Raw genomic sequence first — 14,265 nt, forward strand, 5'->3', positions numbered from 1 at the left:
GAGGTTGTAGACCTAGAATATGGCAGCAATTGATGTATGATGTGTGATGTGCATGGTAAGAGTGACTTTGAAAGTTGTGAGTTGAGTTATGGGACAGGATCCTGGCTCTTTTAAAAAATATCACAATGCCCATAAAATTTGTCAATAGTAGGAAGTGAACTGAAATAAATGGTTATGTTGATTACATTTGTGTACCTAATAAAAAAGACGCCACCTTAAATAGAACAGTGCTAGGACCACCTCTAGTCCTGAAATAAAACAGACAGCACTTAGAAGCATCAGATCTCAGGCTATCCTCAGGCTATGTGTAGCACTGCAGACAGTCATGCTTGATTTAGATTGGTAACACTCCAACCTTGAAATAATTCACAGTAAGACGTTTGTAGGCTATCTACCTAGTAGTCATTCACCAAATGATCACAGATACGCAGGTCCATCCTGTAACTAAGAATATGTCATATTTGCCTCAGAATGTATTGACATATTGGCGTATGTTCTGCTGTGCTGCACCACAGTGATGCTAATGACTAACTTATCTCTCTCCAGACATATGTTGTTTTTACTTGTAATAAAATAATAGATAATGTTATGTTTCTGTGTTATATTGCTTTAGTCTGTTTAAAAAAAAACCTTAAAGTGAATAATTCTAATAACAAATGATGGTATTTTTAAAAATGCATTAATTCAAACATAATTACAATTACCTTCCTAAAGCACTCCTAGAGCAAATTGTCTTAATTTAAAGCTACATGACTAAGTAAAATGTCCCCAAACTGACACACATATTATTGTGCTTTTACATTTCATGTCCCTGGTTAAGTGATAAGCTATGTTTCTGTTTTGCAGGTGATAACATTAGAAGGTTGGGTGGACATCATGTATTTTGTCATGGATGCTCACTCCTTTTACAACTTCATCTACTTTATTCTTCTAATTATCGTAAGTTCATCTTCCTTTATACTGTAGTTATGAGTTCCAGGAAGTTGTTAAATGACAACTATACATAGAAAATGTATAATTAAGCAACATCCACTAAGCTCACATTTACAGTGATAAATAAGTTATAATAAAATGTATTCGGATTCTATGTGTTTTCACACGAATATAGATATTTTTTTCGGCGCAAAAAACAGGGGTAAATTGAATAGCATGAAAGACAACATTGCGAAAAAGTAAAAAAAAAAAAAAAAAATCAGGTAAAAATGCCCATTTTTTTGCACCCAGAAAAATATCGGGGCTAATTGAATTCCCCCCTTAATCTGTTACCAATCAGTAGCACTAATAAATAGGATATTTAATATAAATGAAAATATTATCAACAATATTTTCTAATACAATTCAACACGGGGAGAAATCCATTTTTAGCATGAATAAGTGCAGCTGTGTGTACATGCAACGTAACAATGAGTAAGTTTGGCCCTTGGTGGGGTAAGGGGAGACCAAGCATATGGGATCTTTACCACCCAAGTTGTGAATATCGATCCCACTCTGTAGATGCTGTGTTGCCAAGAAGCTGTAGTGCTCCCCTGATGGGGGTATTACTGCACGCCTTTAGCAGGCCCATAGCTTGCTACCTGGCCCCACACCTCTTGGTACCCTGTCCACATAAAACAGCAGGGAATTATCTTGGCTGTCCACCACTCTGTTGAATTGTATTGCCATTCATTAGTTCAATAACGTTTGACAATTTCCCGCAGTGGTGAGTGCCACAAATCTTTTCTCCTTTTATATTGGATATTACAACTTTCAATATCATTTGTGCTGGATTTGTGCATGCACTACCTGTATATTGTGGCTACTTTCATCCTCCTTTACCCTTATTACAGTACAGAGACTTTGGTGTGTGCCGCAGATATCAATTTCTGTGTTTTCATTTTAATTGACACATGTCCCTTTCTGTGCAGTAAGGCTTCTAATATTTGTTTTATGTATTATCTTTAGTCATTAATTATTTTGAAAATGAAAACACATATACTTTTTTATCTTCCATTGGGAAAGCAGTATTTTTTACATTGGTTTAAAAGGAGAGTTTTTTGTGAATATTGATTGTGTGCTGCCAGTCAATGTTCAAAAGCCAATGAAGCTATCACTTAGATAATGGAGTCAATTACAACAAATCAGCATTGTATGTATGCTTTAGTGCAGGGTGGGCAATAAGCACTCTCCAGCTGTTGCTTTAGTGCCTTTGCACATATTTTAAGATCCAGTACAAACTTCTGTATATGCCTCAGTGTGCAGACAGACAGTACCTGTTTGAACTGGTGGCTTTCCGTAGTCCTTGCACTTGTGCTTTGTGTTCCCTGTGCACCCAACAATGCAAATGTGAGCTTATGTGCAGAGTAGTAAATACCATATAGCTCGAAACGGGAATCCCTCACAATGACTTTTCAAATGAATATTACCGATTAATAAAAAGATTTAAAGATTTTTGTTATCGGTTCTGCTACATTCTGGTATATAAATAAGCTCACAAGTACATAGATCACAAACATCAATTTACAGTATACTTGTCCTTTCAGATAATGTACGAATTGCAAGTGAATATGAATTTAAAGTGTTTTTACTTGGCATTAGGAATGTGTGTCGAACTTGTATAACTTCTGCCCATGTGTACGAGTCAAATTAAAGCAGAAACATTAATAATCAATGTTTTCACATTAGGTTACTAACACTATCAATGTGCATATATGAATTTAAGCAGAAACATGTGGATATCACCATTACGTCTCTGTCATGCACTGGCAAAAGCCAGTTTCACACTTTCTGTGCTGTATTTGCTGCTACACTTGTATGACTACATAGTTATGCGTATTGAATGCCAGAATCTGACCATCATTCAAAGCAATCCTGTGCATGGCTGTAATGTCATCTTGGCTTGTAAAACCCAGGTCCGCAATGCAAAAGCCAGGTGCATGCTGTGACATAAAGAGATTAGCTTGATATCACACTTTGTCGCTGTGTTGTAAATTGCCTCCGCTGTCTGTTTCATCCAGCATGTATTTTATGGCCATATAATTGAAAACTGATCTACAAATATTACTTTTACAGGTTGCTTCTAAGTTGGGAGCAAAGCAGACAAACAAGTAACTTTGCCCCTTGGTAGAACCATGTTGCACTGAAGGTGGGGTAGATGTAATATGTGCAGAGAAATTTAGATTTGGGAGGGGTGTTTCTAAACTAAAATCAAAATTGCTGTGTAAAAAATAAAGTAGTCCAGCATTTGTAGGCTATATGCAAAAGCAGCCAGTATTTACCCTGCATGCAATAACAATATATTTGCACTACTTTAATTACAACATGGTTTGTCCAGATGCACAGTTATTTTTATTTTTTTTACTTAGCACCCAACTCAGAATAAGCCCCGTTGTCTCTTATTCATAAAAAAACAAACAGTATTAATTCAACAGATAAAAAATACACAGGTAAACCTTGCACAAAACCTCAAAGGGGAGTTTTTCTTGAATAATGATACGCTCCTAGTAACCACAAAATATGAAAGAAGTCCACAAACTTGGTATTACTGTAATTGTTCCTCTTATTTCAGTCAATATATGTATGAATCCTCTTCTTAAAAAGTTCACTGGTCTGCCCAAATGTTCTAAAAGTCACTTTCTGTTGTCTTCTACAACACTAAGAATAGGGGCCTCTTGTTCCTCAAAGACAAATGAAGGAAACAAAAGAGGGCCACAATAGTGTAATACAGTTTTATTATGACAACAATATATTAAAATAATGAGGCTGCGTACCAGACACAAAGGTGTATAAAAACACCATCAAGCATATAGGTTTGTAATACAGGGTACCTCCTGGGCTCAAGAATCCGCCCACTCTGCCTTGGTCTGGAACAGCTATTCCTCAGTACAATCACCAACGCGTTTCAGCTAACAAAGAGCCTTTGTCAAGGTGTGTTTTGGACTAGACCTTTAGTCCATCTTTATATCCCCCCTCCTCTAATCTAATTGGTTCATACAATTCCTATTAGTTCAATGGGGATATTGCTTAATTCCAGATACAATAAACATTACTTACTTCCACAGTGGTAATAGATTATGTGTGTCCCGATCTATTTGTGGTTTAGAATAAGGAATACAAATCAGAATGAGATTCAAGATTAGGAGATCTATGTTCGCGTGCATTCCACCGCGATCTCCATGTGGAACACATGTACTTCCGGTATTAAACTTCCGGAAATCATCACCTCTAAAAAAGCGTTCCCCATGTATTGTTATCTATGGGGAGCGCCTGCATTTTTGGCTGTTGTCGGAGGGTGTTTTACAACTACACCCTCCAAAAGTCGCTTTGTATATCTAGCGTTCCGCTACTGCGTGGAACGCATAGGCTTCCGGTGCTCTCTGCCGGAAGGGACCATGTTACCATGGTGTACAGATTCCTATGCTTAGAGTATGGAACGCACGAACTTCCGCTGCTTTCTGCCGGAAGTGACCATGTTGCCATGGTGATATGCGGATTTTGTTGTTTTAGCACTGTAGTTCGTCCGGAACATAGTAAAATAATAACGAGGATTTATCATCAAGCCCTATTGTTCAAAAATCTCAGATTTTTGATGCATAAGTATATATAAAACCTTTTTAAAACCCCCAGGGAGACCAATAGTGGCCGGTACAGAATCTGTGACCTCTAATCTGTCACACTTCACAGATTTCCATCTACAACCCGAGGTGACCAAATTAAAATCTTATATTAAGGACACCAGGGACATTCTTGCTAAAATTAAGGATCTCAGTTGGGAAGAAGACTACTTTCTAGTGACAGCAGATGTCAGTAGTCTCTATACCATCATTGAACATACTAAGAGTATAGAAGCCACTAAATTCTTTCTAAATCAAAGTGACATTAGTGAGAGAAAAATTGATTTTATAATAGATAGTATTTATTTTATTTTAAATAACAATTTCTTTTGGCACAGTGGCACTTTTTATGAACAGAAAAGGGGGACTGCCATGGGAACCCGTTTTGCCCCCTCTTATGCAAACCTTTTCATGGGTCTCTGGGAAGAAGAACATATATGGACAAATAATGAATATGAGGATAACATTAAATTATGGTATAGGTTTATAGATTACATTATTTTTATATGGAGAGGTGATGAAGAAGTTTTAAAATGTTTTTGTGACAAATTGAATCAAAATGATTTTAACATTCAGCTTTTATTCAATTATAGTAAAACAGAAATTGTATTTTTAGACCTGAATATTTATATTAAAGAAAATTGCATCCACACTAAGAACTATACGAAAGCAACAGATAGCAATGCCTATATAAGTATAAAGAGCAACCACCACCCGGTTTGGCTAAAGAATATACCGAAAGGTCAAATCAGGTGAATGAGACACAATTGCACAGGAAAAGAAGTGTTTTTAGAACAAGCAAAAGTCCTGAATAAGAAATTTCTGGCTAAGGGCTACTCAAATAAAGAGTTAGAAATCCCTACAAAAGAGATGGAACAAATTAATAGAGAATCTTTGTTAGTACCCAAAATAAACAGCATAGGTGGAAAAAAATTAGACCTACCTTTCATCACCACTTTTAATGGACAATATAAATTAATGGAAAAATTGATTAGGAAATATTGGTACCTTCTACAGAAAGATCCAGTTTTAAAACCGTTTATTCCAGAAAAACCAACCTTTATATACAGAAAAGCAGGTAATTTAAAGAACAGATTAGTAAGAAGTGCGGTCCCATTAAAAAGGACCAATAGAATCAAATCAAAAGGATTCTATCGTTGCGGAGTATGTCATATGTGTAAAAATCATTTGACACAACCAAATAAATTAGAAACATATGGCTCCAAGAATATTGGAGCAACATATGACATCACTCAATTTATCACATGTAACAGTACCAACTGTATATATCTAATTGAATGCAAATGCGGACTTCAATATATAGGACGTACCACTCGTTCATTGAAAGAAAGGTGGTCAGAGCACGTAAGGAATATTAAAAAAGGGTTTGAGAAACATTCAGTGTCCAACCACTTTAAAGAATACCATAATAGCTCTACTAAGGGGATAAACAGAGTGATGGGTATAAAGATAGTTGAGAAACACTGGAGAAAAAAGATGATAGATAACAATTTAGCTCAAACAGAAATGAAGATGATCTATAAAATGGGAACTCTTCACCCCAAAGGAATGAATATGGATTTCGAACTCAAATGGTTTTTATAATGTTTTTACAATGGTTTTTAGAGTGCCTTTTAGAAATTATACATGGTTTCTTAATATAATTGGTTTTGTTAATATGTGTTTTAATACTTTTTAATGGACCATATAGAGATCATTTATGAAGGAATTTAATACTATTAGATTTTGACTTATATGTTGCTTAGACTTATTTCTTATGGATCTAAAATAATATATATATATTTTTATGCATTGTTTTTTAATACCTATTTATATGCACTGATGCACCTTAATATCTGTAATGTAGTTCCCATCTAATTTGTGGTTTTAAAAAGGTTTTATATATACTTATGCATCAAAAATCAGAGATTTTTGAACAATAGGGCTTGATGATAAATCCTCGTTATTATTTTACTATGTTCCGGACGAACTACAATGCTAAAACAACAAAATCCGCATATCACCATGGCAACATGGTCACTTCCGGCACAAAGCAGCGGAATTTCGTGCGTTCCATACTCTAAGCATAGGAATCTGTACACCATGGTAACATGGTCCCTTCCATCAGAGAGCACCGGAAGCCTATGCGTTCCACGCAGTAGTGGAACGCTAGATATACAAAGCGACTTTTGGAGGGTGTAGTTGTAAAACACCCTCCGACAACAGCCGAAAATGCAGGCGCTCCCCATAGATAACAATACATGGGGAACTCTTTTTTAGAGGTGATGATTTCCGGAAGTTTAATACCGGAAGTACATGCATTCCACGTGGAGATCGCGGTGGAACGCACGCAAACATAAATCTCCTAATCTTGAATCTCATTCTGATTTGTATTCCTTATTCTAAACCACAAATAGATCAGGACACACATAATCTATTACCACTGTGGAAGTAAGTAATGTTTATTGTATCTGGAATTAAGCAATATCCCCATTGAACTAATAGGAATTGTATGAACCAATTAGATTAGAGGAGGGGGGATATAAAGATGGACTAAAGGTCTAGCCCAAAACACACCTTGACAAAGGCTCTTTGTTAGCTGAAACACGTTGGTGATTGTACTGAGGAATAGCTGTTCCAGACCAAGGCAGAGTGGGCGGATTCTTGAGCCCAGGAGGTACTCTGTATTACAAACCTATATGCTTGATGGTGTTTTTATACACCTTTGTGTCTGGTATGCAGCCTCATTATTTTAATATATTGTTGTCATAATAAAACTGTATTACACTATTGTGGCCCTCTTTTGTTTCCTTCATTTGTCTTTGAGGAACAAGAGGCCCCTATTCTTAGTGTTGTAGAAGACAACAGAAAGTGACTTTTAGAACATTTGGGCAGACCAGTGAACTTTTTAAGAAGATGATTCATACATATATTGACTGAAATAAGAGGAACAATTACAGTAATATCAAGTTTGTGGACTTCTTTCATATTTTGTGGTTACTAGGAGCATATAATTATTCAAGAAAAACTCCCCTTTGAGGTTTTGAGCAAGGTTTACCTGTGTATTTTTTATCTGTTGAATTTTTTGGTGTATTGTGGGTGAACACCTTATTAGCCTGTTGAAGCATTATCTCATACACGTGAATCGCTTGGATTATTAACATCTTTTTTAAAACAGTATTAATTGTTGTGAAATCCATACAAACTAGTGTAGACACTAGTTACTAGTTAGTTAGATCATTTACTCACTGCTAATGATTTGAGTGCGCGCAGTACATTTCTGTTTACGCGAGTTACTAATTATTGGCGCTGTACAGAGAAAATGTAAACATCCACATCTATCCATTCCACATTGGAGTTTACAGTCTAAAATCTCTACCACTCACACGCTGGGTTCCATTTTTGTCAGAAGCCAATTAACTCCGAACTGTCCACATAAAAGTTGAGCAACACTCATGGGTACATTTACTAAAGGTCGATTTTTATTGATGAAAAATATCTAAATCGAACAACATCGATGCTGTGTTTCAGGGGCTAAATCGCACATTTACTAAAACTTAAAAATCAATATAAAAAAATCGTCTCTTAGTAAATGCAAAATTAGCCCCTGAAACGCATCAATGTTGATCAATTGATCTACTGTATAGTAAATTTACCCCTCATAGTACAGCTTGGTTCTGGCTAAAATTGAGCCTGATGAGTAAAAATATTGTTTTAATGTCCAATCTTCTGCCACTTTTGAATCACCCTCCTCTTTAATTTCAGTTTTTCCTTTTATCTCCTAAAACACTGCTCAGATTATCCTTTATTTATCCTAAATTAATCATGAATAGTGAGTGGACATCAGGAATGTAGATGGAGATCATTTGAGGGAGGTCAGTATAAAAGATACAACTGACAAGCTCATTTTAGGGGGCATAATACCAACAGGGACTATGCCCTTAGAACATTTGAATTTATTGTTTACTTCTTAGTGAATGTATTCAAAAGTAAACTTAATAATTAACCCTTTAGACAATGTCAACATATGTTGTTCATTGATTCTAACTCATAAATCTATTGAGGAACCATAAATTCTAGTCCCTAGCATTCTCATCTCAATCCCTTCATGCTGCAATTCTGTCTTCCAATAAGGAGCATCAAATTGTTGTGACATGAACATAAATGTAAGTAGGGTGTACAGCGAATATAGTTCCCTTCCATAGTATCTTCTTTAATATAGAGCAATACTGCACTGTTACCACATACACCAGCAGTGCTAGACTCCACAGAGGACTTTACCCGTTCTTAGCCCGATGGTATAAGACAGGTGGATGGTAGAAAGTTTGATCATATTATTTGCTCATAAGGGGTTAGATGCGATTATTTGGTTATATCACAATATTTGTGGCTGCTGTAACACGTTATAGTTATATTGCAATTTCTGTGGATATAAAATTAATATTCTGACTATGTTGTACTAATCTCAGAACTGGTTCAAATTTCTTTAGATTGGATCATTTTTCATGATCAACCTTTGTCTAGTGGTCATAGCTACTCAGTTTTCTGAAACTAAACAGCGGGAGAGCCAGCTTATGAAGGAACAGAGAGTCCGCTTCCTTTCCAATGCAAGCACATTAGCCAGCTTCTCTGAACCTGGCAGTTGTTATGATGAGCTTCTCAAGTATTTGGTGTATGTGACGCGTAAGGCAAGTAAGCGGCTTGTCCAGTTCTACAGAGCAGCAGTCTTTAAAGTTGGTTTCACGTCTAGTCCTGCAGTGAAGAGCAACGTTGAGAAACCGAAACGTATGCATAGGAGAAGAAGGTCTTCTGTGCACCATCTAATCCATCACCATCACCATCACCATCATCATTATCACCTGGGAAACGGGAGCCTGCGAGCACCACAGGCCAGCCCAGAGCTCAGCGAAGTGGAAACCAATTCTCCTCATAATGGAACTAGATTAATGCTATCGTTTGCAGGGGCGCAGACCTCCCCCATTGCTTCTGCCTCCAACACGCAATCCATTCACAGCATTTACCATGCCGATTGTCACCTTGAACCTTTACATTGTGTGCCCGTCTTTGCTCAGCCTGGTACAGTTCTGGCAAATTCAGAGGTTCTCCAAAGAAGTATTGTAGGAAATAAAAACTATCCTACTGTACACCCAAGTGTATCACCTGAAATGCCGAAGAAAACAGAACAAGGGGAAGTTGCAGAGAGTCCTGTGATCACAAGTGACACCAACATTTACACAGGGCCAGTTTACAATTCAATGAACAGGCTTCTAGAGACCCAGAGTACAGGTATGGTGTCTGTCTGGATGTCTGATGTTGTCTGTCTGAATGTTGGATTGTAGTCCTAGTATGCACAATGTGTAGATAAAAGCTGTAGAGTGTTAAACTGGTAACAACTGGATGAGACTGTGCCTCACCTTAAAGGTGATTGGGTGCTTCTTTTGTTTAATGCTTGCCAGGTTCCCGAGAGAGACCGTCATTTTCTATCTCAACTGGAATTAGTTAAACTTCACAAGCATACAAGCAGGCGAGTGATTATTCTTACATATATCAATTTATTCAGAATTAGGTTAATTAACTTTAAATACTTCTCTTGCACTATTTAAGCAAAATCAGCTTGCCTGAGAACACTCACAATAATCCTGCAAAACTGTATATATGTATGGATTAATTCATGCTTTGCTTTGGCAATACATATAGTTACATATTCCCACCACTATGCCAGACATATGATAAAGTGGTTAGAAGCATGCATGCAGTCTAACACCTATAATAGCAACATAACTATGAGGGAATGGGCGGTTGAGAGCTGTGTTTTCTATATGGTATAAATTAGTCTCAGCCTTCTCAGAGAATTGCGTCTGCAGCAGGAAAATTTTTGAATATTTGTGGCGTCTATATAATATTTTTCCTACCCAAACATTTAAGTGTTCTGTACAAATTACATTTTAAAAACATGTAAGTTAATTCCTTGAGAACAATTATGAGATTTGAAATTTGTTTTAAAAGAAAACAAAACTAATATAATACAAAACTTAGGTAATATACTGTATAACACCATACAACCTACAAAAACTCTCTAACAGCGTTTATCTAGAAAGGCAGTGGTCCTTTCTAATCCCTACAATATATTGTACATTTTAATCCTTGGCTGCATTTGTCATATATGCAAACTAGGCAGATGATTAGGGCAACACAAAAAAATTATTTATGTTCATTTAGTTTACAGTTTTCCTTTCAGTATTCTTTTTCTACCAATTGGCCTTTGGTCTCAGCAGCCACCTGTTTTACTCAATAAAAGAATGGAGCAAGAGGTATAGGATAATGCAGCATAGTCATGTGGGACACTACGGTCCTGGCTGAAGCTCCTCTGGCATCTTTGGCAAGGTAACCTAGTGGGATCTGATCCAGGTCAGAGGCAGCATTCTGTTAAATTCATGGCATTTCAGTAGCCTAGACCTTCTAATTGAATTTCCTAATTGACATAGTACATGTCTGTGGAGCTAATTTGCAAAGCCAATAATCAACCTCTGTCTACTTAAACATTCCAACATGAAGGCTCTTCTCTTTGTTGGGCAGGATCATTTTCAGTTTTAAGGACACATTTAGTTTATATATTATGCCATCTAATTGATGTCAGTGAGTTTGAATCAAATAGCATAGCAGTGGAGACTCACACAATAACATCTAGGCCAGTGCTAACCTCACCTGCCACCCTTCCCTTGAAAAAAATAAAATACTGTATATGATATTTATATTAGTGTCCTCTTAGTAAGCTGCAAAAATGAAATGTATTCAGAGCAGATGTCAGAGATGGGGTTTAGTATGATTTAGCATAAGTTGTTCTTTTTTTGCCAGTCAGTATCATAAATCACACTTGTCTTTACAATTGCAATGCCTTACTGCTGTTGGAGAACCAGCACGGCTTCACAGAGGTGCTACACACAGTATTGTGTTGCGTTCTAGAGAATGTGCAACACACTGTTACAGATATTAAACAAATTCTATAGAATAAGGGCAGGGATCACTGTATGTTGTTATTTAGTCTTACTGTGTGTTGTAGTGTGACTTTGTGTTATAGTCTATAAACAACACTGCTTTATTTGTGAAATTAGTATTTCTTTTGCTATGCAATGAATGTGAGGATTTTGAATTTTTTCTTTTTGCATTTTGAGCTCTTTCACAGTAATGCTGTATGTACCGCATGAGTAGCAATGTCACTAGCTGCTCACTGAGAGTTTGTATAAACTTTAGTAAGTTACTTTCATTAGTGCCCTATGACCTTAGGTATCTGCAAGGGATCCTGTAAAATCTCTGTTCAAGCTGCCAGTTCAGAAATTGAACCATTCGATCCAGAGATATGTTCTCACTGCAAAGAGCCAGATCTCCCTGACAATGAAGGCGTGGAGTCCGACAGTGATGGAGTCTATGAATTCACCCAGGACCCTCAGTGCAGTGAGAAAACTGAGCCACATAAGGGGAAGGCAAGAACCGAGAACCCCCACAGACTGCTGAAGCTGTGGAAAATGGTTTGTGAAACATTTAGGAAGATTGTTGACAGCAAGTACTTTGGACGCGGGATAATGATTGCTATTCTTATTAACACTCTGAGCATGGGGATCGAATATCACGAACAGGTAATGTGTTATATAGACTGTACTATAACATTATACATTAGTTTGTGTCTCCAAAATAAGTGGAGTAAATAAAAAAATTCCTGTGAGTTATGAGTAAATTTACAATATTAAACAAATATAAAGAACATGGGACGATATATTCTGCAGAGCTTTACAGTAATGAGATGCCTCATATCAGGGCAGTAACTAGGATAGTGCGACCAGTGCCATGGCACAGGGCACCGCAGGGCAGGAGGCGCTGTTTGGGCCTGTCAATTTTCTGTTTATTATCATTCTCACTTGTAGGTTCCTCTTCTTTTATCCCCAGCATCTCCTGGCCTCTCGTATATCTTCCCTGGCCCTTCCCCATGAGGCCATGGCCCTTTTTTGGGGGTGTTTTGTCTTATGTCCCTATTTGAAAAATAGGGAGGGGGAGCGCAATGCTCTTTCTGGCACAGGGCACCAAAAAGTCTAGTTACGGCTCTGCCTCATATTGATAAAGACACACTAGGGGGGATTTATCAGACCTTCTAAATATTGTCAGCCCCTATAAGTGATATCGATGGCAGCGGTGTGTGATGGAGGTTGGTCCACACAGTAGATAACTTAACCAGGTCTTAGGTTTATTAACAAGGCAGAACAGATTTACAGGATGACAAAGGATTAATGCAACAGGTATGTATAACAGCCTACATAGCGCTCATACAATGTATGTACCAGATCCAGCCAGGAACGTATAGGGGAGCACAGGTGGTGTACGACAGGTGGGAGCACACACCTGTGTCTGTATACACTGTACAGCAGAGCCGTAACTAGAAATTTAGGTACCATGTGCCCGAAAGAGCATTGGAGCCCCCCCCCTCATATAGTATACAGGGACAGTTCACGCCGTAGGCGTGACCAAACTATAGCACACCTCATGATGTGCATTACCATCATACAATATTGCTTTGTGCATTAGTAAGCACCTCCGTTTTTAATGAACTGTCCTTAGTCCTGTGCTGTACAAATTTATGTGTTTTCAGACTATTGTTATGAATTATTTTGCCAGTGCTATATTACAAGTTGTACTAGTATATAAATGCAATGAGAGAGTAACACTAAAAAAAATCCATAATTTTGTTTGAAACTATCATGGGAAAAAAAAAGTTTCAATATAGTGTGCACAATTAAATATGGTTTAATATTGCAAATTAATTAAAAATTTGCATTGTCTCTAATGTTATTATTGTTATACCCAATCACGCTATGCATTAAGCTGCAGAAAGGCAGACATTTTAGATGTGGTTCAGATAGGTAAGATTGCTGAAATTGAATGCCATTGTCCTAGCTGCCCTGCCAGTAATCCGGCACTGCTGACCAGCACGTGGAGTAATTGTAAGATTATGCTTTCAACTTTTTATTTACAGACGAGTTTAGTGGGAACAGATACCCAACAACAAAATCTATTTTGCATTATAGATTTGAGTCTAATTAAACAATTGAAAACTTCAACTATATTTAATTTTATTAAAATACACAATATAAATTATTTTTAATTTAACAGTACAGTAAACAAATGAGGACAAAGTTTATTATTAGTGAATATGTGTTTTCTTTGAATATTGGGAAGACATCTAACTTATAAAAGTAACTCATGACACAGAGGAATGGTCACTTCTGGCATGCCACAAATATCGACTTTGGAAACCGCACAGATAAACCTTGTGTCTTTTTAGAATTTTATTTGGTTTTATTCAATGAACGTTGTCTTGTTTACTCCAACCTTTACTAATGTATCACTTTTCTGCAGCCAGAAGAACTGACTAATGCCCTGGAAATCAGCAACATCGTCTTCACCAGTTTATTTGCCCTGGAAATGGTTTTAAAACTCTTAGTTTATGGCCCATTTGGATATATCAAGAACCCTTATAACATATTTGATGGCATCATTGTTATCATAAGGTAGTATATTTACCAAACTTTGCAACTACAAAGTAATAACTTTCAAATGTTTCTGGATAATATTATTTTATATCTATACATCATTTTAGTGCAATGTTCCTGAGGTTTGAGTTATAAAT

General features: G+C 36.9%; 1 protein-coding gene across 6 annotated transcripts in view; it reads left to right on the forward strand.

The window, feature by feature from the left end:
• CACNA1G (calcium voltage-gated channel subunit alpha1 G) overlaps nucleotides 1-14,265 on the forward strand; it is a 236,304-nt gene that overhangs the window by 74,752 nt on the left and 147,287 nt on the right. For all 6 annotated transcript variants that reach the window (XM_088482620.1, XM_088482626.1, XM_088482622.1 and 3 more), the window contains exons 6-9: nucleotides 847-939; nucleotides 9,080-9,875; nucleotides 11,874-12,223; nucleotides 13,995-14,146. In XM_088482620.1, the coding sequence (XP_088338746.1) occupies nucleotides 847-939; nucleotides 9,080-9,875; nucleotides 11,874-12,223; nucleotides 13,995-14,146 (1,391 nt within the window). The remainder of the gene's footprint in view (nucleotides 1-846; nucleotides 940-9,079; nucleotides 9,876-11,873; nucleotides 12,224-13,994; nucleotides 14,147-14,265) is intronic.

This window comes from Taudactylus pleione, unplaced genomic scaffold (assembly GCF_031769625.1).
Source record: "Taudactylus pleione unplaced genomic scaffold, aTauple2 ptg000290l, whole genome shotgun sequence".
In the NCBI taxonomy this organism is placed as follows: Eukaryota; Metazoa; Chordata; class Amphibia; order Anura; family Myobatrachidae; genus Taudactylus; species Taudactylus pleione.